This window comes from Penicillium waksmanii (assembly GCF_028829765.1).
Source record: "Penicillium waksmanii strain IBT 27052 chromosome Unknown utg000005l:1.0-5232799.0:1.0-5237142.0, whole genome shotgun sequence".
In the NCBI taxonomy this organism is placed as follows: Eukaryota; Fungi; Ascomycota; class Eurotiomycetes; order Eurotiales; family Aspergillaceae; genus Penicillium; species Penicillium waksmanii.
Window position 1 is genome coordinate 4,885,921 of NW_026643252.1, and position 24,455 is coordinate 4,910,375.

Below are 24,455 nucleotides of genomic sequence, written 5' to 3' on the forward strand. Positions count from 1 at the left end.
TGGAAGATTTACCTGACCATAGACGTCCACTGGCATTGTCCAACCACTGTAGTATCAGTAGATTTGGAATGTATGTTAGTGGTAACTTTAATACCTCCATTTTGGATATTCCATGCGCCACAGAGAGCATGAAACCTTGGAATGCGGGGAAAGACCCAACGCTATTTTTGAATTTTCGAAAGGCACTGGAGCCCCCCTGAGATTCATCGATATAGTACGAGATATTCTACTCTCAGCACCGTCTATCCAACTCGGGAGCCGTTCACGGTCGGATTACTACTAGTAGTTGGCTCTTCGTAAAACTTGGCGTTATTCTCGATGGAAAAATAGAAGGATCTAGATTATTTCGCGTCTCTCCTAGGTCCAACCTGCTTCCAAAGTTAGATTTTCTATTTCTTTCGAACCTTGGAATCTCTTGCTAGGTGCTCTGGAATCCTGCGATCCGTGTCAGGGAACGAAAACGATTGGTGATGCCACCTCTAGATGCTCACAATTTCGAACTTCAAGAAGGAAGAATTAAGCGAGGGAAACTATTAGCAGTATTGAATTAAATCACTCACTTTGAGAGTTGATACCCTCGTGATATCGTATCTCAGGCCCTGCAGAGGGCCTTCGCAAGACCAAGACGGCCATCTCTAGGGCCGCAATGACACTTCGCCCAGAGAAAGATGATAAGCCATCGGCGCCTTCCACTGTTTCGCGGGGCCCTCCGCCTCTATATAAGCGATCCCCTCGTTCGAGAGATAACCCCCCAGATATGCACGATAGCCGATATCGAATGAACCTTGGGAATCTAATCGATCCGCGTGGCGGTAAATGCGGGACCCCCGGTGGAAATCGGGATTATCTGGGGACGAGCGAACCAGAATTGATCTCGTTATTCGAAGGCGTGTTCTGGCCCACGAGTTTGAATAAGCCCCCTGATCCGTATGGTCAATTAGTCGTTGAAATCATGTGTTATGCCATGTGGCGTCTATGTATAAAGTACGGAGTACATGCGACGGGTAGGACATTCCTTATCTTGCCCACTCGGAATCTCAAATGGCACTAAATTCCTTTAGGGTATTTCTCCGTCTTATAATTGGCCCCCAGTTAGGCCCGCTGCCCCGCGCAGATAAGCTGGAGGCTACCAATCCGCTTCGAGCAAAGCTGCGTGACCAGGAGTCACCGCGATTCAACAGGGGGATATCCCAGTATTCACATGGACAAACGGAACAAACATGTCCGGTTATGCGATGCTCTTGCTAATAGCATTTTTCCCCCGGTGCGACATCGATCGAGTAATGTGATCTTATCACGCCGAGCGCGCCCTTCTCCACATTCCAGCTTTAGACTTTGCCAGGTCGGGTGAACTTTCATTTATTTTTTTCCCTCTCTTTCTTTCGGACTTCGTTTCGCTTCGCGACTTCCTAGGATTGTTTGTCTTCATATATAGCGAGGGCAAATCCGCCTGCTCTGGTTTGAATCCAGATCAAGAACTTCCTCGCTTCATTACAATATGGATGGACCTGACCAGATCGGACCGAATCGCTCGCCGAAACGGACTGTCGCCGACAAGGCAAGACGTCTCGTGAAGGCTTTTACCACGAGGTAGCTATACCCTCAAAACTAGCAGTGACCTTCTGGTATCGCTCTGAACTCTACTAATGATACGTTTCGCATAGAGAGGGCCTCCTCGGCGATTATGACTATGCCTACCTTTTTACCCCGCGAATTCCCTTTACCAAGCAAGTGCGCAAATCGGCCCCATTTTTCGGCCTCGACGATCGCGTGCCGGTGGTTCTAGCGTTTATTCTGGGGTTGCAACATGCGCTTGCAATGTTGGCTGGTGGTGAGTTATGCTCAGTGGCGTCGAATTGACCTTGACCCAAGCGAATAAGGCGAACAAAGCTAATTGTCGGTAGTTATTTCGCCCCCGATTATGTTGGGCGGTTCAAGTGGCGTTAATTTCGGAGACGACCTGTACCAATATCTCGTATCAACTTCGTTGGTTGTCTCGGGCCTTCTGTCTGCTGTGCAGATGACTCGCTTCCACGTGTATGGGACAAAATACTACATCGGCACGGGCCTGCTGTCGGTCGTTGGTATGACTCCAAGCGCCGCAATCGAAACTAATGTGCATAAAAAAGGCTAATCATGTATAGGAACCTCCTTCTCCACTATTACCGTCGCTCAGGGCGCTTTTAAGCAAATGTATGCTTCTGGATACTGTCCCACCGACGCGAATGGCAACAAATTGGCCTGTCCTCAAGGCTACGGAGCTCTCCTCGGCACGTCGTGCCTTTGTGCGCTGCTCGAGATTGGCCTCTCTTTCATGAGCAGTCGGATTCTCGCCAAGGTTTTCCCTCCGCTGGTTACTGGGCCTACAGTCCTGTTGATCGGTGCCTCGCTCATCAAATCTGCCATGCAAGATTGGGGCGGTGGCTCTGCGTGTGGCCCTTCGCCGCGATCCATGTGTCCCAGTGCTGATGCACCTCATGCGCTGATGTGGGGAAGTCCCGAGTTCATCGGACTGGGCTTCTTGGTCTTCGCTACTATCATCTTGTGTGAGCGTTTTGGCCCACCCATCCTCAAGAGTTGCTCTGTTGTCGTCGGTCTGCTCGTCGGATCAATTGTCGCAGCTGCTTGCAATTACTTCGAGGACTCGGGAATTACCGCTGCGCCCGTTGCATCCTTCGCATGGGTACACACATTCCCACTTACCATCTACCCACCTCTCATCCTGCCGCTTCTCGCGCTGTATATTGTCATCATGATGGAGTCCATTGGCGATATCACGGCGACTTGTGATGTCTCCCGTCTCGAGGTGGAGGGTGCTACATTTGACTCTCGTATCCAGGGTGGTGTTCTGGGCAACGGAATAACATGTTTACTGGCTGGTCTGATGACAATCAGTCCCATGTCTGTGTTTGCCCAGAACAATGGTGTCATCGCTCTCACAAAGTGCGCGAACCGAACTGCTGGGTTCTGCTGCTGCTTTTTCCTGGTTCTCATGGGAGTCTTCTCTAAATTCGCTGCTGCACTGGTCTCGATCCCCAAAGCTGTCCTTGGTGGAATGACTGCCTTCCTGTTCAGTTCCGTCGCCATCTCGGGTATTAGAATCATTTCAACCATTGACTTCACCCGTCGCAACCGATTCATCATCACTGCCAGTTTCTCCCTTGGAATGGGAATCACGCTTGTGCCTGAATGGTGGACCTACTTCTTCTCTTACGAAGGCAATAACCATGCTCTGGAGGGTCTACTGAACGCCGTCAACCTAGTCATGGAGAATGGATTTGCTGTCACTGCTATTCTGGGCGTTATTCTCAATCTTATCATCCCCGAGGAGCCGGATGATCATGACGCTGAGGTTTTTACCGCAAACGAGTCTGAACATGGTCATGTTGAGCCTGGTCCTTCGCATGGCACTACCAAGACGGAGAGTGGCACTACAAAGACGGAGAGTGGCCCTATAATTTGATACTGATCTTACTTTACTGCTGAATGATCCGGATCGTTCAATGCAGTTATAATTCAACGCGATGATGCGCTCATTTGTCTAATATTTCTACAATTTCTATATACCTGCTTCTCTTCTTCATTCATAGTCATTAGAAACATCCTAGTTCGTGTCCTTAACAGCCTCTTCCAGGGTTGAAACAAAATCACGCTTGTCGCTTGAGCCACATCGGGCATAAGGGTTGCGTCTTGGGATTTGTCGTAAACATCACATTTCCGCGTAGGTCGGAAGAGGGCTGGGGTCGCAACGCGATGTGTGTGCAAATCAAAATCCGAATTCTATGAAATAAATGAAGATTGGTTTGTGAGAGAATAGGATGGGAACTCCTTGCAGCCTTGTTGATGTTTCGTTTTCAGCCTCATCAATCACGGGGCCTGCCGATGACTCAGCTCAAGCATTAGGGGAAAGCTAGAGAATTACTAGGGTTATCGTCATTGCATTGTATTCGAAGAGTATTTTGAAAGGTTTGTTCGGTTGTAAAGTCATGATCAATTGTTCAAAATAATCCCGTCCTATCTATGGCTAACTTCGGAAGTCGGGGTATCAACAAGTTGAAACAAACAAACCCCCCCAGTCGCACGATCTGAATGAACAGTATAGCCTCTAGATAAATCAAACCCTTTATGCAAGAAACCTCCATCCGGATCCAAGTCAATAGTCCGATTCCCTCACATTTGAAGTCAGTATATCTCCGAACCCGATCTAAGAAACCGATCGAACCACATCATCGATCGCCATTGCAACATAACGAACATTACTCTCGTTCACTAGATCATTGTCAGCAAGAATATCCCACAAGAACCTATTTTAAGTATTAGGTAGCCGCGAATGTATACTCACAACCAGAAATAGAAATCCGCCCAGATTTGAGCATATAAACATGATACCGTTCCCGAATAGCAAAGACCTGACTCTCCGACAGACCAACATATGTAAACATGCCAATCTAAAGACATCAGCCAAAGACCCTCAAGATCACACGAGCATGGAGTGAACCTTAGAAGATACTCACCTGATTGACAACATGCCCCCAATCCCCGGGCGTTCCCAAAGCAACCAACTCCTCAAACAAAGCCTTCCTCATCGACAAAATCCTCGTGCTCATCGTATCCAAATCCTCAACCCACCTCGCCCGTAGCTCCTTATTCCCCAAAACCCTCCGCACAATCTCAGCCCCACCCCTCGGAGCCATAGAATACTCCCCGCGAACAAGATGACACAGCGTTGCGAGAATGTCATCCGAAACGCCCTGAGCAGCAGATGAAGAGGAAACAACATGCAAAGCACCAACCCTCTGCCCATAAAGGCCAAAATTCTTCGAAAAGCTCTGCGCAACAACGAATTCAATAGCCCGTTCTTCGAAAAATCGTCGTATAGCCCATCCATCTTTACCCACATCGCCGGAAGCAAAGCCCTGATACGCGAGATCGAAGAATGGAATTAGACCCTTTTCCTTGCAGACATCCAGGATGCCCTCCCATTGTTCGCGACTTGGGTCTGCGCCGGTCGGATTATGAGCGCAGGCATGTAGGACTAGGACGTCATTTTTCACAGAGTGCGTGCGGAGGGTTTGGAGGGTTTCTTCGTAGTTGAATGCTCCTGTCGTCTGGTTGTAGTATGGGTATTCTTTTCGTGGCACGCCGGCTAGGTCCCAGATTGTGTGGTGGTTTGCCCATGTTGGTGCCGGTATCCAGACAGTTCCTGGAGAGATGTTTCGGGTGAGGAATTCCGCACCGAGTCGGTTTGCGCCTGTTCCTGAGACGGTTTGGATTGATGTTACCCTGCCCAGGCTACTTTGCAGTGTATCAGCGCAGGTCTGTGCAGAGTTAAAGTCAAAGACTAGATCCGCTGCTAATCGGAGGAATTCTCGATCGCCTTGTATGCTCAGGTATTCGTGTCGACTGATATCGTTCGCGTTATAGATTGCCTTTTCGGCGTCCTCGACGACGCGCAGGGGCCATGGGTCTCCTTTGTTTGTGCGGTAGACGCCGATTCCCAGGTTTACTTTTTTCGGGTGGGTGTCTTTGATGTAGGAGGCGTTTACGGCGAAAGGTTCGTCCGTTGGGATTTGGGGGGAGGTTGGTGAAGTGGGAGGTCGATTGGGGTGGTTCGGATATTGAGCCCATGTTGATTGACCAGATGGACGGTAGTTTGGTGGTGAAGTGAGGTGTGATGAGCTATTTTTCAGAATTTGATTTGATTTTCTCTTTTACTTTTGTCTCATTTTCTATCTCAAAATTCCTGCCGGCCTTTTTTTATAGATGGCGGCTACTTAGAAATACCCGGTCGCAGCCGTGGTCAGCCGTGGAGTGCCGCTCAAACAAGGAGGAAGGCCTTGCGTTGGCTGTCCCATACTTTAGTCAAAACCCTAGCTCGGGCCACATCAATCAGAGCGTCATGGAACTCTGAGTCCTCCCTCCGATAGAGAAAAACTGACAAGGCAAAGATATTCAGAGCCCCCAGAACAGCACAAAGTCACCGCAGGAGAGGGTCATATAGCTCAATACCATGGTTTGAAGTCCTATATGGGGCAAAGCATTCATCAGCACGTGGATCAGGCATAGTAGCTCCTCTCTGCGACTTCGTCCCACATATGGCAAATATTGTTATTGCTTCAAGTTATTCTCGACAGAATCGGGAGGAGAGACCGGAGTGGGCGAATTGCTATCTCCACGGCGCACAACCGAACTGGCAGGAGATTCAGTAGAGGCTTGGTCGTCGTTTTGATTGCTCTTATCAGGATCAGTGGAAGCTATAGGGGATTCCAGATTGTTCAAAAAGTAGTGCGCCATGGTACCCGTCGAATTGTTGTATACAAACGCGTCACTATATGTAGCGTATGGCTTGGTAAGCTCAGGGGATAGGTGAGTGAGATATGCAAGCCTGGCGAGGGAATTCCTCTGGGTCATTTGCTGTTGTAAAGAGCGGCGATTTTCTGTTGCATCTCATCCCGGCCTGCAGGATCTTGATCAAGTCGGAGCATTTGTACCTCGTTGTCGTGGGCCAACAAGATCTTCTTCACGCGATTATCAGCTTGATATCATAATTGTGATAGTACAAAGTTTCGAAAAAGCGGAGAAATTCTATAATACATTTTGACTTTTATACACCTCCTCGCACCTCCTCGCCCTCCTCACACCCCCTCAACCTTCTCTCCCGGAGCCAACATCTTAATATACCGATGAACCCCCGTCTCCAAAACACCCACCTCATCACCAACCCTAATCACAAACTCCGGCAACGCCGGAACAAGCTGCATACCAAGACAAGCATTCGTTCGATCCCCCTCATCAATCCTCCGATAAGCCTTAAGCGTCTTATCCGGCTCAGACGAATGCCGCAATCCAGTAACCGGATCAACATTCGGCAACCGACACCGCACAGTCCGACAAGCAGCATGAATCTCCACGCCTGCGATGTCGATTCTTTTCCAATGATCCTCGGCAAACGCCTCAGGACCCTGGATGATGATATTAGCGCGGAAGCGCGATATGCTTAGATTTGGGATTGCGTAGGCGCATCGTCTTGCGACGTCATGGTGGCTGGACATGTTTAGTAAATGGATTGGATAGGCGTCTGCGAAGGCGGTGGTTGGTTGGAAGCCAATTTCTTCGGCTCGGGGTGCGTTGCGGTAGATTTGGCGGGTGTGGGTTGTGCTGGAGCGGAAGAGGGTTAGTGGGCTGGCTGCTGGGTCGAAGCCGAGGTATTTGTGTAGTGCTTCCGGGAGATGGATGCCGTAGTCGTGGGCTAGTGGGTTGTCTTTCCAGATTTTGACGGGCGTTAGGGGGGTAGTTGATGCCGCTGCTGCTGTCCTCTGGTGGGTGGAGGGGCACGCGGAATGTATGCCGCGCAGAGAGGATCCCGGTAGACATTGCGATACTCATAAATAGACCGGCTGGACCTGCCGGCGTGATGCGTGGGTAAGAGATGAGCATCACGCCTTGCGATTTCACCTCTGGAAGGGAGGGATCGTAGTCTGGCACCGAGGGGCATGGAATCCAGATCTCCGGATGAATGAGAGCCATTCGCTGGAAGCCCGCGTTGCGGAGAGTGCGAGTGTTCCATCCGTCGGGGCCATTTTCAGCGAGAACGAATTGGCGGTCGAATTTGAGGCCGGTTGGCACGACATCGGATTGGGAGAGTTCGATGCCTCCGCATGATTTGAGCGGATAGGTGAAAAGGGCTTTCACGCGCCAGGATGGTTGACCGCCCTCTCGCTGTGTCCTTGGGATTCCCTGGCTGTATTTAGGGTCGTATTCATCGTGAAGATTGCTTTCGCCTTCTGCTAGACCGAGTCGGCGACATCCTCGAGGAGGACTCGGCCGAGGGCGTAGCAGTAGCCACAGTGGGATGGAGCAGAGCAGGAGGAGCAGCGGTGAAAGGAGAGTGAGGGAGAGCAAATTTTCCTCCATGACTTCCCCCCGACATCTCCTCGATCAGATCAGATCAGATGAGATCAGATCAGATCAGATCACAGCAAAGAGTCCATCTGATGTAAAAAGCTCGGACTTGGTCAGGGCGATCTCTGCAAGGCTTGTGGACCCACAACACCCTTTTTTCCCCGACAACCGCCCTGTGGAAGTGTGGGACTGGACAGGCACAGGACAGGAACAGGAACAGGAAGGAAAATCCATGAATTGAATATGCGAAAGAGACCGGATGGTTGTTGATGTTGAAGATGAGCCTCAATCAGGACCTTCTCGGCTTGGACCAAGACACACGTGAGTTCCTTCCTCACCATCAGTCAAGTCCATCATTCACACACTCACATCCCACAGAGCCAGTCGTCTCGATCTCTGCATCGCAGTCTCTCAATGCATCAGCAACAACTGCTTCTCCAATTTCCACCGGATTGACACGTCTTGATGAGGCTTTGGCCCTGGATGACTCGGTTTGCGGGGGGGATCCTGCGCGGCAAAGTCACCGAGATATTTGGCCCACCGGGCGCGGGCAAGACTTCTCTCGCGTGAGTATTAAATTGCAATGAACAACCTCATTGCATTCCATTCCATTCCATCTCAATTCAACTCAATGAATCTAATCAACATCTCCAGACTAAATGTGGCATCCCACGCCCTCCGCGATGGCGGCAAAGTCGTCTGGATCGGTACACTTCCATCCATCCATCAGAACAACACGGATACTGATACTCACATTGCATGACAGACACGGGCCCACCCCTACCCACCCCCCGTCTAACGTCACTCCCAGAAGCACATCTACAAAAGATAATCTACTTCCGAGCCCCAACACTCCCCCACCTCCTCGCCCTACTAATGCGACCCCCAACCAACTTCCCACCAGAAGGAACAACCCTCATCGTGATAGACTCCGTCTCCTCACATTTCCCTGCTTACTTCCCCAACGCAGCTGATCTAAAAGAACAACTCTCAACGGGGAAATTATCCGATAAAGCACAGCTGCAGTGGCTGCTTAACCGGAAATGGAACGTGTCTGGTGATCTTGCGACGCATTTATCCCGCCTCGCCACGTCAAGGAATAGCACCAATGCCAATTTCAATGCCAATGGCATTGCTATCCTCGCGATTAATCAGGCACATACGAAAATTAAAAATCAGCCTCGTGCAACTCTTCACCCCATTCTTTCGGGCGGTGCGTGGGAAGCGACCATTCATACGAGATTGGTGGTTTATCGCGATTTACCGGACGCCAGGTTCGTGGAGATTACCAAGAAGGCTGGGAGGACTTTGGCGGTTCGGGTGCCGGAGATGATTGTTTCGTTTTGGGTTGGTGTGGTATGTGCGGGTGCGAGTGCGAGTGCGAGTGAGCGAGGGTGTCTTTTGTCGTTTTCTTTACTGACGTTGTTTTGTGACAGGGTGGACTGGATGAGATAAGTCCTGAAGAGGAGGTTTTGCGGCAATCGCAATCGCCTATTCTTCCTCGGGTCGAGATTGATACGCCGAGTCGGAAACGGAAGGCTGAGGATGAGGTTGCTGATAGTCAGGATGAGGATTCTGAGGCGGAGTTTCAGTGGGATGAGTTGTTGGATGAGGGCGAGGGTGAAGCTGGGCATAAGGACCAGGACAAGGACCAGGACCAGGTGCAAGAGAATGAAGATACGGCCTCCCAAGCATGAGCAGAAACACAATACTAGTACTTGATACGAGCCACGCAGCTGAACCTTCAAGATATACTAGTCATTCCATTTATTTTGATTCACATAACTCATGGCACACTATGATGATGTCGTCCCGATTCAACAAACCCTCTCCCCCTTCCCATCCCCCCCAACAACCCTCGCAAGATCCGGCGCAGCAAGAATCTCCTTCGCCTCAGACACGCACTGCGCTTCACCATCCACCTGCCTCTCGCCCCCGCCAACACCACCAGGCTCACTCTCATTCTCATGCTCATGCTCAGTCTGCCTCGTGAACGAACAAAGCGGAAAAGTATCCGCAATAGCAATCGAAACCGGATGTCTAGACCCCTGAATCAAATCGACCAATCTGCCCAAAACTGCAAATTCCAGCTTCAGCTTAAGCGAATAAATAAACCCCTTAAGCGTGATCTGCACCGCGTACAAATTCGCATACTCAAGACTAAGCAGCACCAAATCCATCGCCATGATCGCACAATTGATACCGATGAGTTGGTACATAATCGACCGACTGTCGGACCGAGTTGCCGCGTCGACGCCGAGACGAAGTAATTTCACCGTCTCAATCACGTACAGCGTTGACAGGAGACCCTCCTGCATCGTGAAGCCGGTTAATTGGACCTTCTCCATTATATTGTACCCGTTTACCCAGGACATTTTGTCGACGTGGACTATATTCGCGCCGTAGGTGAGGACTGTCGTGGGAACGTGGAGGAGGAAGAAATTCGCCACGATGAGCCACCATATACGTCGTAGGAGTCGCTCGTCGCGGAGGACGAGGTGGAGGCGTGAATATAACACGACGGATTGTCCTGTTACCATTGTCCACCAGCCGATTGTGAGGACGGTGACGGAGAGTACTGAGTCGGCTCGGGTGAAGAATTTCATCAGGAATCCGATTGAGTATGGGACTACGCCTAATGTCCCTGATACGAGCAGGGACCAGAAGTAGAGACCGCGCCAGCGTCGGAAGGTTGAGGGGACGAGGACGACTAGTTCGGCGATGTTGTACCAGGATAGTCCGATGAAGGTTACTAGGGCCATTTGGAGCATGTCGCCTTCTGAGGCTAGGGCGCCGGATATTCCGTTCATGAGGGTTTTCGCTGTGTCGGTCATGACGGTGGCCGGGGTGGTGGTCGTGGTGGTCTGGGTGTGTGGTGTGGTTCGGGGTAGCTCGTTGAGCTGGTCATCCCGTTTGGTAGAGGTACATTGCTTGTGGGATGTGGTAGTGATGGTATGATGGGAGGAGGAATAGATGAAGAAGAACAAATCAAGTGAAAGGGCGACGGGGCGAAGAGGGCAGTAGAAAAAGAAAAGGGCAGTGGTGTGGTGTGAGGGAGGGAGTTGTGGTACAGACTGGCCACCAGCAAGAAAGATGCAACACAACGCAACGCGGCAGGCCAGCGCAAGGCTTGCCTTGCAATCGAGTCATGGTCTAGGCAATGCGATCACGTTCACTGGGACTGAATTGGACTGGACTGGGCTTGTTTGCTCGGTTCGCTCTGAGTTCAATTTCTTCTTGGCCCCCCATTGGTATGGATTGGGGCCAAAACCCGGGGTAGCGTGTAGATCCGACGCCATTTTAATAGCGTGGGAGTGGTACCATTGGATCAAAATAGCGCGAACTCCAAGGGGGACGAGGTGAAACAGGAAAGTCCCAGCCGAGACGTCTAGCGTTGAGGCTAGGCTGGGTGAACCAGAGAGTCGGGTTGGGTGAGAAGGATGAGTAGGATGAGGTGGGTGCAGCTACAAGATCGTGGAAGATAATGGGGGGTGGTGAAGGTGAAGGTGAAGGGAAGTGGCAGTGGCAGTGGAAGCGGTTGAGCGTGGAAGTAACACGCTGCCACCCGCGGTGGTCGGCCATACAATTAAGTGGTGCAGTGAAGTGGTGCAGTGAATACTAGTAAAGGGGGAAACTTGAGAGGTCGTTTGGTTTGTCTATTTGACTACGGTAAGGTAAGTTGGGCGTTGGGTCTGGGTACTCCGTACACCGTATGTTGGTTGCAGTAGGTCATTCGGTCTAGTCATCTCGTCCTAGTCTTCTCTCATAGATTGGTCAGGTAGTCCTCGATTTGCTCCTTGGTCAACTTTCGGAACCTCGGGCCTTGCGAATCCTCCACTCCTTCGTAGCCGAGCAAGTGATCTGCCGGTGGGCCAACAATACCTATAAACTATTAGTACTCTGTTCCCAGTTGTATCCCAATTGCATCCCAGCCGACTCACCAATCTCTATTGTGTCCCCATTCATCTCCCCCTCGATGGTCTCCTTAAGCGTCAAAAGCGCAATATGGATCGCATCTTCCAGCTCCAGACCCTCCGTGTAGCGCTTCTCCAAAAAGGTCTTGGCACTGGTCGCGTGTTTGCCAATGGCAGTCGCCTTCCACGGGTAATAGCTGCCGCTAGGATCAACCTGGTACAGACTCGGGCCGCCCTTTAAGATACCGCCCGTCTTGCCAGAAGGCTTCTCCTTGTCGTCGGACTCAACTTCAGGCTCGACGCCCTCGTCCCAGCCCGCAACAAGCAGACTGACTCCGTACGGCCGCACACCTCCGGACTGGGTAGCCTCTTGCACGACTCGCGCCACGTCCTGCACCAGTATACGTGTGGGAGGGTACTCGTTGTACACCCGCTTGTAACCCGTGTGCGAGACCTTGCGCGCCTTGTCGACGAGGACCCGATAGTCGGGGCCCATGCCGGCATAGACCATCCCGATGTCTGGGGTGATCAGGGAGATCTTGGAGAGGGAAGGCGGGTCGATGAGGGGGGAGGATGATTTCTTTTCGGTGGCGAGGACGATGCCGTTGGTTGCTGGGTAAGTTGGTTAGTGGGTGATGGGTGATGGGGCGAGGGAGTGGTGTAGATAGATTGATACCTTTGATGCCCAGGGCTGTGACACCCTGGTTAACGGCGTTCAAGGCATATTCTGATGAGGTTAGCGATGGCGATCTCCTGGCGCGAGGTTCAGGATGACAATGGAGATGGATGGGTTGGATGTCGGTGGTCGGTGGTTGGGAGCTGTCTTACCGATTTGCACCAGCTTTCCGCTGTTGATGGGTTAGCGGGCGGAGATAGGAATGGATGGGGGTGGGGATGGTGCAAGGGCCATACCTGGGGGAGAAGGTTGTCAGGGAGAATGAATATCGGTCCGCCATGATGTGCAATTGAAGTCAAGACGATACCACGGAGAGGAGGGAAGAGGGAGATGGGGGAGAAGGGAGCTGTAGGCGTAGGCAGAATGGGTGACGTTAGCTCGCGGAGCTCAGTGCTGTCCAGGTAACGTGACCACTGTCTATACTACTAGTCCGCTGGCGGGTACAATTAATGGTGCACTCTACCAGTATTCTGATTCTGGGATTATTTAGTATGTCACATTGATGGATTTTTGAATAGATGGTTAATATTCCGAAGGCCGGGGTTTGATTACTAGAGTTTTTAAGAATCACACTGGTGGTAATTGGATATATAAACAGAAACCGCCATACTACTATTAGTTAAGAGGGTAAAAGCTGTCACCAGTTGTGTTTACTTCCACCTCACAGCTAGGGCTTATACATGCTACTAGTACTACTAGTAATTAATCTAAAATCTCTATCAAATGACTCAGATTAAACTGAAAATAATGCTAGCTTTCTGGTTTCTGTAAACACTTATTGTTCGTTTATCCATTATGCTGGAGCTCACCACCTCACGTGACTAGGCGGTCAAGCTCGGCTGTCCACTTGTCTTTTCTCTTTCTTTCCACTTCTTCTCTCTTTGTCTCCAGGGCTAACATTGTCACTATGCTCGCTGCCCTCCATGCAGTCCAGCTATGAGTCGGAGATGCCGGATGCTGCTGGTCAGCATCACCCACAGCACCACCCTCAACCAGAGCCAGAGCCGAAGACAGAGCCTGAGCCAGATCACCAACACAGCTATCCTGCCCGCGTCTGCCGCATCTGCCTAGAGACCGTTTTGCCAACCTTGCAACCGTCTGAGTTTTTACAAAAGCCTCGCGTCGTATATCTCTCTGAAGACCCGGAACTAGGTCGCCTGCTTCGCCCATGCAAATGCAAAGGCTCCTCGCGTTATGTCCACGAGGGCTGTCTGCAAACATGGCGTCACGCTGACCCCCGGTATGGTCGTCGCAATTTCTGGCAGTGTCCCACCTGCGGCTTCCAGTACCGCTTGGAACGGTTGACCTGGGCTCGGTGGATCAGTAGTACGAGCACGCAGATCTTCCTGACCATAATCATCTTGTTTTTGACCGTTTTCATCCTTGGTTTTGTTGCTGACCCCATCATTGATTTCTACCTCGGTCCCCTGGATGATATTCCCCTGGACGTTGACATTGACTTTGACGACGAGAATGCCTCCTGGCTGGAACATATTCTCAAAGGGATGGCCTCTTTGGGTCTACTCTCGTTCATTCGGGTCGCTTTCACCATGTCGCCTTGGTGGGGTGCCCGCAGTATTGCCGGCGGTCGTTCCACCAATGGTCGAGATCGGGTGCGCTCGTTGAACTGGCTTTTTGTTGTGATGGGAATCGTCAGCTTCTTATGGGTATGCAGTGATGCTTGCTAGCTCTGCCCTGGAGTCATTCTTGCTAACATTTTGCAGGCTGTGTACAAAGGTGTTCGATCATGGACCAAGCGGTCTCTTGAACGCGCTGGCGAACGTGTCATGGATGTGCCTCTCCCCGATGACGAGGAAGAAGAACCTGGGCCAATGCCCAATGTAAAGCTCGATCCAAATCCAAATCCAGGACCAGAACCAGAAACAGAACCAGAAACAGAACCTCCCCCCCTCGCCATTCCACGCCGCAATGGCGCATGAGGCTACTGCCACCTCTTCATTTGTATCAGATCGCACTACTTTAAGTTGCCGTGCTCCTTTTCAATGACACGTCGATTAGTCACTGTGCGAAGATCGACCCTGAACTTCTTTAACTCGTGATGCTGTCTGAGAAACATTGGGTTGACGCCGGGGACGTCTTGTTCCTTGTCGACCCCTGTTTTATACACCAGACTGACATCGCGGGGAAGGCGGGCCCCATTCCTCGATTCATCAGCTACGTTGGGCCTTAATCGGCTTTTAATATTTTTATATTCTTCACGCAGCTGAGATGTGTTGGAGTGGCACATATCTATTATTCACTATTATTCGATTTAGCATGTTCACCGCTGCGGTGCTTTCCAATTCATTAATTTTATACATGTTCCTTTTTCCACTTCTTCTCTACTCCTTTGCTCTGTCCCAGCGATATTCTTCACACGCTTTTCTGTTCCACACGATTTTCAGTTTCTATATTTCCTAGCTTCAGCACCGCCGACCTTGCCCGCGGCCCATTCTAGACTGTCGTCAAGCGAAGGAGCCCTTCTCCATTTTCAAGGAGGAAGACAGCGCCGCGCATGCCGCCATGGAACAATCATCTCAGGCAGCTTTTGCGGTGGCTGCCTGAGTAGAAACTCGACGAAGCATCGTGCCGACTGTCCTGGATGATACCAAGGGCGAGGTTCTGGATGGCATGAAAGACCTCCTCGCGAACCCGCATCTTAGCGACCAAACTCGGAAGCGCTTTATGGCGCTGACCAACATGGTCGTCTGCGTCGACCACGCTCTCTTCCCCCTAGACAGGACCGCGACCATCGAGCTGGACGCCGTTGAGATCATGTACGTCATGTTCCTGTACCTGGAGAGGATGGCCGTCCGAGTTCAAGACCTGGTCGAAGTCACAGACCGGGTCGATGCCATTCTCACCACCATTGTCGAGGTGGCGGAGATGGATCGTTTCCTCGCTTCCATTGACCAAGAGGAGCCGTTCGACCTCATGAAATACCAGATGATGGCGCACATTGTAGAGATGTATGCTCCTTACTTACCAACCTTCTGTCAGTGATCCTGGGTCATTTGCTAATCCGTAACAGCAAAATTGGCAAGCCGTGCCGCGTCGAACAATACCTCATGGCCGAGTTTACGGAATTGTTCGACATGTTCATCTGGGAGCCGTTCTCTCGCGCCGACGAGCTCGCCAGACCCATTATGGCCAGGGAGGTTCATGCACTTGTCTTCGACCACGTCGATTCCACCCGGGAAACGCTGTCGGGCACCAACTTCACCTACGCCCTTTATCACGAGGGGCTGGTGACTCTCAAGGAGATGCACTTCCCCTCTATTGATATGCCGACTGGCATAGAACTCGATGATATTGTTGTGGAGTTTACCCATTTCGATGACTGGCTCTGAGTGCTCAGCCAGGCATAGGCATGCTGGCGAGATGGTATGGCGTAGAATCTTCTGCAAGATAGTGGATCGATGTTTGCATGTTATGACTTACGATAAGATACCCTAATGCAGAGTAGTTTGTTTCATTTCTGAGGCTTCTTGTATCTGGACACACTAAAGTGCATGAACCTTCGCTACGCCCTCTACCGCGAAGAGCTGATATATATAAACGCGAGTTATTTTATTTTCGTTGCGATGCTAAATGGGCCAGATGTCGACAATACCGATGTGTAGTTCAAGCACTTCCAATTTGAGGACTGGATCTGAGGACCAAGGGATTCTGGTATGAATTACAAGAGATAGAGGAGACAGGGCTAATTATGATATAAAAATCCGCAAGCCTAGCCGGGCCGAGCAGTACCTGCTGGCTGGGTTCGTGCATCCGTCACCGGCCAGGTAGATACCCTCTGAGACAATCTCAAGTGCACAAACCTCCACTACGAAATCTACGGACAGGAGCTTATGTACTTGAAGGCGAAGTATTTCCAATTCGTGGAAATTTCAAATGGGCCAGATGTTGACAGCAATCCCGACTTCGAACACTTCAATGACTGGTTGTGACGGCGCAGGGACTCTCGTGAAAGGGGGGGGGGGGGGTGGGGGTTGATGATAACATGAAATTAAGACTTACGAAGACACCCCCCCAATGTGAATTAGTTTCTGTCACTTCAGAGGTCACTTGTAGTCTGTAGCTTGATGTAGATATATTTGGCTAGACCCCTTGTGATTAGTGATTATAAAAAATCTATGATTTACAAAAAGATAGCTTTTTGATGTGAAGTGAATTCGTTTCACTTCTGAGGTTGATTGCAATCAGGAGCTCACTGTAGATATCATTGCTTAAGTCCTTGTTATAAGTTGCTCCGTATACTAATGCAAAGCAGCCCGAGATCTTGAAAATATCAAGGTTCAAGTTGCGTCCTAACTTGGGTAGGGTATCCACCTCGCGACATCCTTGAGTAAATGCTGAGCCCATATCTGATAATAATCTAATAGAAGGTGCAGTACACGCCAGTCATCCGGATACTGACGGGCGCGCACTAAAAGAGCCTCGTAACCCTGCCCATCCATTCTTTTAATCTTCGTATCGGCTCCTCGCCCACGGAGTATTTTGATTGCATCCATTTGGGTACTCCGAACGCCTTGTGCAATGTAGTCTCGCGGGTGCATGCATCAAGAGAGTTAATTGAAGCCCAGGAATGTAGAAGAGCATTAATACCCTCCCTCCACCCCGCGGCAGCAGCTGAAAGTAGGCATAGCTTTCACGTCTTCAATTATTATAGTAATGGTCTGCACCCAATCCATGCATAGCACAATGTCTAGAAGAGTCCTAAAACCTTTATGATAACTTAGACGCACAATTCTATACTTCGTTCAACCAAGAATCCCCGAAACAGACTATTCTACTGTATAAGACACCCTGCTTGTCCCCTTGGAACGCGATATTTTCTTCACCACAATCTTCCCCACTTGACTGCAATCCCGAACATGCGTTCCACCACAGGGATAACTTCCCAGACCCTCCATCTCAACAACTCGACCCATAACCTCTCCCTCCGGCAACTCGAACGCTTCTGTAACACCGTAGCACTTCTCTCGCAAATCTTCCATCGACCACCAATGAATTATGACAGGGCTGGCCGATCGGACAAATTCGTCCGTCTTTGCCTGAATGGCATCTTTATGCTTTCCATCAATTGTTCCTTCGAACACGACACTGGCAGAATCGGGGTAGTGTGATGCCTTCGACTCCTTCAGCGGAGGCAGAATGCCCTCTCGGCACAGGGCGTGGATTGCCAGACTCATGACATGGCCTGCAGTATGAAGACGAGAATGCAGGCTGCGAATTTCAGAATCGACTCTCTGTTGAATTTCCTCACCCGCATCAAACCCGGTGGCCCCCGGAGGAATGAAACGGCCTAAGTGGAGGATTTGACTACCCTGTGCTGGCTGACGAACCGACTTGACTTCGAAAACAGAGCCTGCTTTCGTAGCTGCATCGGACTTCATGGTTCCGATGTCTGCGGGCTGGCCACCTCCTTGGACGTAGAAGATGGTGGAATCTGTGATAACGGCATGCTCTATTTCAGATGAGTCTTTTGCAAGGGCTTGGTCCAGTGCCGGGAGTTCTGGCAATGGGACAATTGAAAGAATCTTGGAGGGATGAAGAAGCTTTTCTCCATCATGTTGATAGATGAGTTTTGTTGGCTCAGTCATCTAATCGTTGGTCAGATATGGGTATGAAAATGTCGGAGATGGGGCAAGGGTAACTGAAGAATTCTCGACGTACTGTGTCGGGATGGGGTGACCTTTTGCGAGATAACGCTGATGACTGTTGAATGCTTGAGAGAAGGCGAGTCGGAGCCGAGATTGTCAAATGTGCAATTGAGGGACTCGGTGTATTTTATTTTGAGATAGAGGTAGGAAATCCCAATCTTAAATTGTGGGCATGGCAAGGCTATGTACCTCCGAGTCATGGTCCGAGCTTTAGGCTAAAGTAATGCGCCCTTTGCTCGACATTTATACAACCCCACTGGAGGCTCGCCGGGGTGTTTAAATTTCGATATTTGCGAAGAGCAACATGAGAATGTGTTACCAATTGACCAAGAAAAGCCGTTTATTGAACAATTTCGATTTATTCTGGAGGCTATGTAATCGAGAGAATATCAAGGTAAAACAAAAAACATGAAGAGGAGATTTCGGAAATAGCATTCCCGCTCTGTTCCCGTTGTGCCATCGTACTCTAAAATACGCCGAGACCAGATGATACTGAGGGAGCTACGTGTAGAAATGGAGTAAATAATAACAGCTCCGATTTCCAATCTTGAAATAATTACGATTTGAGGATATTTCAAATTTTACTCTTCCTCCTAGCTCGCTATATACGTCGGTGAATTTTCGAATCGATTCCCTGATGGGGCTTTATATGCCTGGGCATTCTATATCTCCATAGTATCCAGTCCCGTTCCTTTGACAGCAAGTTGATTCTGCATATAGTTAGAACGGCCTTTTAAAAGCGATACCTCGATGATTCTTACCATCAGCCATGTGGGTATAATAGCTAAAGCAACCTTCACAATTGTTGACTGCGCACCACGCCATATAGTTCCTTCTGTACCGCCGAGGACATCACCCACAACTTTCCTTGCATATATGTTGGCTTCCATTTGCGGGTGGCCCTGATCTCCCCTTGCAAATACACCAATCCTCTCCGAGATGGACGAGAAGTAAGACTCCTCTGGTAACTCGAAGTTCGGATAATTGGAAAACCACTGCGTTCGGATGTTACCCGTAATCACGATGACTACCCTGACACCGAGTGGCTTCATTTCCAACGCCAATGTTTCGCTCATAAGCCGCGTAGCAGCTTTGGATCCGCAGTACATGCCTGCCTCAAGTTACTACAAAGTCCCCTGCTTTAGTTTGGGAATGCCCAGGTGGCTACATACCTTGATATGGTAACCCCAGGCAAGAAGCTGTTGATATATTGTTCACAATTGTCCCTTTGGCATGAACTAGCAGCGGCGCAAAAGTCTGCGTGACACGTACAACACCCCAGACATTGACATCAAACATGCGTTGGCCCATTTCGATATTGGAGTCCAAGAGCGGCATCACGAACCCTGCACCGGAATTGTTGACCAGATAGTGTAGCTTGCCACCCGTTTCATTCTCCACTGTCTTGTATGCTGAAGAAATGCTTTCGGTAGAAGTTACGTCCAGTTCCAGAAAAGTCATGTTTGCAAGGTCTCGTAAATTTTGCATTTTAGAGGTATGTCGCGCCGTGGCAAAGACATGGAGACCCCTGTTATGGAATGCTTGAGCCAAAGCTGACCCGATCCCGCCGTCACTGCATCCTGTTATTAGGACAAATTTGGCCTGCGGCTCCATCCTAGTACTTAGAACTTTTGCTACCTTAATCTATTTAGCACAAACAAACAAGATAGGCCTCAATTATACGTTTCCTGGCAGGGAGTCTTCACTAATATCTTTTATCGGATAAATTCATGTTGCCGACTCATTTGGCCCCCGAATCTGCGGGCCATAATCGTTCCGGTCCCCATAGTATTAAATATATGCGAATATGCGACCGCGAACAAAGTAGAATATGTACCTGGGAAAACCCGTCAGTTCTCAGGCTTTCGATATATTTTAACTGGTTTAAGAACGGGATGCATAACCATTCAGATACACTGTTCAGTCTTTGATGTGACGTTCCGCGGGTATATCCCTTCCGGTTTGGGAGTGTCCACCTACCATAATACAAACTAATAGTTCTGTAAGCTGCAATACATTCCCGTACCTCCTGTATTTACTGCCTATCCCGCTGATCATTCCTTCATACTCGAAACTATAAACACACTGGACTCCCGTTGAAATTTCTTCTTGCACTCCCAGCATGGCGGCGCCAGTAGTTTACTGGCATCAGCGGCATGGAGCTCTGCCATGTCAGGGACGCCTTCTTTCTCTGGATTGCGCGCATGCTCGGGAAAGGTCAAGGAAGAGGCTAGATGAAATATGGACGATAAATATGGACGATACTGCTGGAATCGTGTTCATTTTGACAATATTTTGTACTTTACTCTTCCTTCTAGCTCACTATATACGCCGGTGAATTTCCCAATCGATTTCAACTTTGGGAACTTGTGCATCTTGATAGTTTACCCTGAAATTCACTGGTGACGCGCGCTTAGCACCCTGATGATAAAAGAAAAGGAAAATCTGTACGAGAAGTTAAATTCATATTGAGTTACGTGACTGGAATTCAAATTGTAAGTGAGCACTGACCAATAAGGAGGCAGAAAGTACCCAACTAATAACAGTAACATCTTAGAAATGAGGAAAACCAATAATCTGTTAATCAACTATCGCCTTTTATTGTGCAAGTAAATCGGCATACATGTACAGTAAACGGCCAATTAAGCCTGACAGTCTCGACACATCTAATTGTGATTGCGTAGAGTGCCAAGACAGATTAATATGAATACAGCTAGCCTTCGGAAGAACATTCGGTTGTATCATCAGCCGTCTGTTACCTACGTTACCAAACGGTCACCGACCTGAAATCAAGTACTGTACTTTATCCTCGGACACTTTGAGTTCGGGTTCGGGTGAATTTGTAAGCTTTCCGATGCAAACCTACACCGTAGTCCACAGATGCCGAAGAGCGAGAATGTCACCGAATGCTTAATTCAGTTATCTGTATTTTAGAGACGCCTTGCTAGTTTATTTTAAGCAAGAACTTTCGCTACGTGGCTCGTTACTGCATAATCGACAAATTCAATACACTAGCACAAGCCCTATTCCTTACCAATATCTCATTCCAAGAATCACCATGGCATCCAATGGCAAATACACAGCCCGCCAAATCTTAAATGGGTTCTACTCAGCAGAGCGTGAATACATGTCATCCACACCAGACACGCGTGATTTCGCCGGCATCGCAGCCACCATAGCCCCCGAATTCCGATTGGAGCAAACACCTGCTCTACCATATGCCGGCGTCTACATCGGACCAGATGGAATGCAGGATTGGGCCTCCCGTATGGCCGATTACTTCGAAGTTGTCGATGTGCAAAATCCAGAAGTTTTCGAGAACCCCGGATCGGACCGGATTGTGGTACTGTCAAACGTACATTTTAAGGTACGGGAAACTGGCCAGGAACTGAATTTTCCATTCTGTCAGGCTATTACTGTTGACCTTGAGCGTGGTGTTATGATTGAAATGAGGCCGTTCTACTGGGATGTTGCGGCTGTAAATAAGGCCCTAGGGCATGCCGAGTGAGAGTGATCCTGTGAAGATGTTTGCAGGTTGATATCATTGAACGGACAAGACCCGGATATTTAGTTGAGAGAGAAGCCAGTTAAAGTACCGAATCCCGGGTAATGAATGGGACATCTCGAGAACAATATATGATGATTACCATTTTAGAAAGTATCACGCAAGAACACACCCATGGACTCAGGTAGGATTTACTTCTATCAGGTAGGGATATGGACCGACGTATAGACAAAACTTTCGTATAAGCCTGAGATAGACGCCATTTGCTTGTGTGTGCGGTGTCAAACTATATTCAATCATGCAATTCATCCAGGTTATGTCTTTCTCCAGACGGACACACGATTCTCCATTAACTTTGATAACGACTGTCGTCACTAGCAACAAGAGACATCAGAGGTCAATAAACGAATGCCACCGGTCGCACTTGACGGCCTTATTATGCCAAATGTTGTCGATGGGCCTTATCAGTTTGTTCTCGATATTATTTCTTCATGGCACGGCTATCCGATTCTATCAGCCCGACGAAACTTTGCGACTCTGAGTAGCCGACGGTTTGACTTTCTTGATTCGCCGACAAGTCGACAAACCCATAATTTACGTGACTTGTACTTGAGTGAGGAATTAGAGAGCCTACCTAGGGCTATCTCTCCTAGCGAGCTCTTCCAGCAAGAGATGACGTCCAGGCGACCCGCCGATGAGCAACTCGAACTGGAGACACCAAAGAAGCAAATGAACGAAAAAAATATTCAAGAAGGTGCCACAAAACCATCCAACAATCTTCTCCGGCATCAGTCTTTGCTTGCTCATTGCTTGTATCAATAATTTAAGTTTCACTACACCCCATAGGGCCCATGCTACAATAGTTTGTTGGTCTGGCACTGATCCCATGGCTGTATTCTTTGCCTCCTTAGGCTTTAAAAGACAGTGGTCTCTTTGAATCAGCCTTCTCAGCCGCAGGGATGTTCTGTCGGCTGTCGAGATGAGTTCGTGACGGTGGGTACTATACGAACTAAAGCCACGCAGGGTGACCTCATGACTGACATCTGACTCTTGGCACGGACTCGACCAGGGGCATGTTTTCCCAAAACAATGAGAATATAATTTTATTGGGGCCTTCTGACGGAAAGAGAGAGCCAAGAGTCCGGCGGGGCACTGGTACATCATTCTTCATCACCTTCAAGCGCGGTACCTATGCATCGATGTCTTGGACGGCACTGTGAGCCAAGTCCGGAGCGGGGAAATCGGCTGAACCCTCTATCCTGAACTGACGAATTCCCTGATTGTGGCAGATTATCCACACCGCTGAAGTCATGCTTACCCCATAAGGAGAATCATCAACAAAAGCTCCCGCAGTTGTTCAGAAATTGGTGTGATTGTGGGGTGAATGTAACGCTACCCGATGCGATCGATGCCTTTGATGCGGAGAACCTGCAGTGGCGTTAATGCGCATGTCTCACCTACTAGTCGAGTTGATTGGCCGCGGGAGGGAGCTCCAGGCGGTGGCCTGACAATTCAAGACAGAATAGGTGCCATGTCTTAGATCAAAGGCCTCGTGTATGTACTCCATTAGCATGGACTGAGTAATTGGTAATAGTTGTGGCCCGAGCATGAGGACTATTTGAAGTCCGCCGAACCCTCACTTTTTGGGGAGGGAAGCAGATAATCTAAACCATCTATTGCAACGCAAAAAGCAAAATATCAGCTATGAAGACCTCTTTAATCGCATTAGGCGCCCTCCTCGGCCTAGCCTCGGCCCAGAATGCCGTTGTGCACAACCACTGTGCTACCACGGTATACATTCAGTCGTTCCCTTATGATGGCAGCGCCCCCGGTCCTCTTACCACCGTCGCCAAGGGTGGAACCTTCTCCGAGAAGTTTAGAAAGTCTGGTTCGGTAAGTTATTCCGCTCTATGTTCTCTACAAAATAATTCATATATGGTAAACTCACTGGAAATGAAATATACAGACCGTCAAGATCGCCAAGACAAAGACACTGACTAGCCCCCTCTTCTTTGGGTATTCGTTCTCATCCAACCCGGACTATGCCTACTGTAAGTAGACCAAATATATATGACAGCCAGGAATCTTTCGTTAACTGTATCGTTCCTAAAGATGAACTGAGCACGGAGTGGGGTAATCCCTTCGCGGCGAATCCTAACTCGCTCAGCCCCGGAGACGGCTGTGAACTCTTCGACTGTGCGGCGAATGATCCCGGCTGCTACAGTACCCCTGCCCATAAGAAGGTCTATGGGTGCCCCCAGCCAGTCACTCTGACTGCGGACCTGTGTCAGTAAAATTTCACCTTTACCTGCCAGTAGGCATCCATCTGGAACGTGGAAGGACAATGGTGTATATATTTTTGTTTTCCTGACGTTATTTCGACTTGTCGCTGTTTGTCTTAAGGATAGCTACTTTTGAAAACGACACAGATACTTTCTGCGGAGCTACAACTAGTAATCAAAGAATTTATTTCAGAATTTGATCTAGGCTTTGTACGTTCTTGTCTGGTTAGTTATGTGCCTCAATACTAGCATGTTATTGATCCATGCAGCAGCGCTCGTAGCACTGGATCGTTGCAAATTTGCATCACTGGGGGAAGGGGGGCGATTGAAGACTTTGGAAATTGAATTTACGTCGGAATTGGCTTCAACCAACATTAATGGAATATGCATATATTACTATGCTCACCATATGAATATTTTGACTTCGACTATTAATTGCTTCTCGATATTCAATTGACCCACCTGCCAGCCGATTGGATCATGGCTCATGATGAGTCATGGTGTGTTACT

General features: G+C 49.3%; 12 protein-coding genes across 12 annotated transcripts; 6 read left to right on the forward strand and 6 right to left on the reverse strand.

Moving 5' to 3' along the window:
* Positions 1–1,498: 1,498 nt before the first annotated feature.
* Positions 1,499–3,463, forward strand: N7481_006714 (nucleobase:cation symporter-2 family protein; the record flags this gene model as incomplete). Its single annotated transcript, XM_057265933.1, has 4 exons — positions 1,499–1,590; positions 1,665–1,831; positions 1,905–2,084; positions 2,145–3,463. 4 exons carry the CDS (start codon positions 1,499–1,501, stop codon positions 3,461–3,463), a joined length of 1,758 nt encoding a protein of 585 aa, XP_057123653.1.
* Positions 3,464–4,204: 741 nt separating this feature from the next.
* On the reverse strand, positions 4,205–6,411 carry N7481_006715 (pyridoxal phosphate-dependent transferase; the record flags this gene model as incomplete). Its single annotated transcript, XM_057265934.1, has 5 exons — positions 4,205–4,269; positions 4,343–4,448; positions 4,515–5,679; positions 5,785–5,846; positions 6,184–6,411. The coding sequence occupies 5 exons, from the start codon at positions 6,409–6,411 to the stop codon at positions 4,205–4,207; spliced, it is 1,626 nt and encodes a 541-aa protein (XP_057123654.1).
* Positions 6,412–6,635: 224 nt separating this feature from the next.
* N7481_006716 (MOSC domain protein) lies at positions 6,636–7,914 on the reverse strand (the record flags this gene model as incomplete). Its single annotated transcript, XM_057265935.1, is given in 2 exon segments — positions 6,636–7,316; positions 7,336–7,914. The coding sequence occupies 2 exon segments, from the start codon at positions 7,912–7,914 to the stop codon at positions 6,636–6,638; spliced, it is 1,260 nt and encodes a 419-aa protein (XP_057123655.1).
* A 453-nt stretch (positions 7,915–8,367) lies between these two features.
* Positions 8,368–9,599, forward strand: N7481_006717 (uncharacterized protein; the record flags this gene model as incomplete). Its single annotated transcript, XM_057265936.1, has 4 exons — positions 8,368–8,468; positions 8,557–8,609; positions 8,669–9,258; positions 9,339–9,599. The coding sequence occupies 4 exons, from the start codon at positions 8,368–8,370 to the stop codon at positions 9,597–9,599; spliced, it is 1,005 nt and encodes a 334-aa protein (XP_057123656.1).
* Positions 9,600–9,719: 120 nt separating this feature from the next.
* N7481_006718 (uncharacterized protein) lies at positions 9,720–11,484 on the reverse strand (the record flags this gene model as incomplete). The annotated part of the gene is made up of 2 exons (XM_057265937.1): positions 9,720–11,036; positions 11,224–11,484. The coding sequence occupies 2 exons, from the start codon at positions 11,482–11,484 to the stop codon at positions 9,720–9,722; spliced, it is 1,578 nt and encodes a 525-aa protein (XP_057123657.1).
* A 181-nt stretch (positions 11,485–11,665) lies between these two features.
* On the reverse strand, positions 11,666–12,772 carry pre8 (proteasome core particle subunit alpha 2; the record flags this gene model as incomplete). The annotated part of the gene is made up of 5 exons (XM_057265938.1): positions 11,666–11,784; positions 11,844–12,428; positions 12,493–12,543; positions 12,645–12,664; positions 12,729–12,772. The coding sequence occupies 5 exons, from the start codon at positions 12,770–12,772 to the stop codon at positions 11,666–11,668; spliced, it is 819 nt and encodes a 272-aa protein (XP_057123658.1).
* A 643-nt stretch (positions 12,773–13,415) lies between these two features.
* Positions 13,416–14,432, forward strand: N7481_006720 (E3 ubiquitin-protein ligase MARCH; the record flags this gene model as incomplete). The annotated part of the gene is made up of 2 exons (XM_057265939.1): positions 13,416–14,159; positions 14,217–14,432. The coding sequence occupies 2 exons, from the start codon at positions 13,416–13,418 to the stop codon at positions 14,430–14,432; spliced, it is 960 nt and encodes a 319-aa protein (XP_057123659.1).
* A 691-nt stretch (positions 14,433–15,123) lies between these two features.
* N7481_006721 (uncharacterized protein) lies at positions 15,124–15,842 on the forward strand (the record flags this gene model as incomplete). The annotated part of the gene is made up of 2 exons (XM_057265940.1): positions 15,124–15,461; positions 15,524–15,842. The coding sequence occupies 2 exons, from the start codon at positions 15,124–15,126 to the stop codon at positions 15,840–15,842; spliced, it is 657 nt and encodes a 218-aa protein (XP_057123660.1).
* Positions 15,843–17,279: 1,437 nt separating this feature from the next.
* N7481_006722 (Threonyl/alanyl tRNA synthetase) lies at positions 17,280–18,098 on the reverse strand (the record flags this gene model as incomplete). The annotated part of the gene is made up of 1 exon (XM_057265941.1): positions 17,280–18,098. The coding sequence occupies one exon, from the start codon at positions 18,096–18,098 to the stop codon at positions 17,280–17,282; it is 819 nt and encodes a 272-aa protein (XP_057123661.1).
* A 722-nt stretch (positions 18,099–18,820) lies between these two features.
* Positions 18,821–19,772, reverse strand: N7481_006723 (oxidoreductase; the record flags this gene model as incomplete). Its single annotated transcript, XM_057265942.1, has 3 exons — positions 18,821–18,868; positions 18,920–19,269; positions 19,331–19,772. 3 exons carry the CDS (start codon positions 19,770–19,772, stop codon positions 18,821–18,823), a joined length of 840 nt encoding a protein of 279 aa, XP_057123662.1.
* A 1,444-nt stretch (positions 19,773–21,216) lies between these two features.
* N7481_006724 (nuclear transport factor 2 family protein) lies at positions 21,217–21,666 on the forward strand (the record flags this gene model as incomplete). The annotated part of the gene is made up of 1 exon (XM_057265943.1): positions 21,217–21,666. The coding sequence occupies one exon, from the start codon at positions 21,217–21,219 to the stop codon at positions 21,664–21,666; it is 450 nt and encodes a 149-aa protein (XP_057123663.1).
* A 1,701-nt stretch (positions 21,667–23,367) lies between these two features.
* On the forward strand, positions 23,368–23,957 carry N7481_006725 (uncharacterized protein; the record flags this gene model as incomplete). Its single annotated transcript, XM_057265944.1, has 3 exons — positions 23,368–23,556; positions 23,630–23,714; positions 23,776–23,957. 3 exons carry the CDS (start codon positions 23,368–23,370, stop codon positions 23,955–23,957), a joined length of 456 nt encoding a protein of 151 aa, XP_057123664.1.
* Positions 23,958–24,455: the final 498 nt, after the last annotated feature.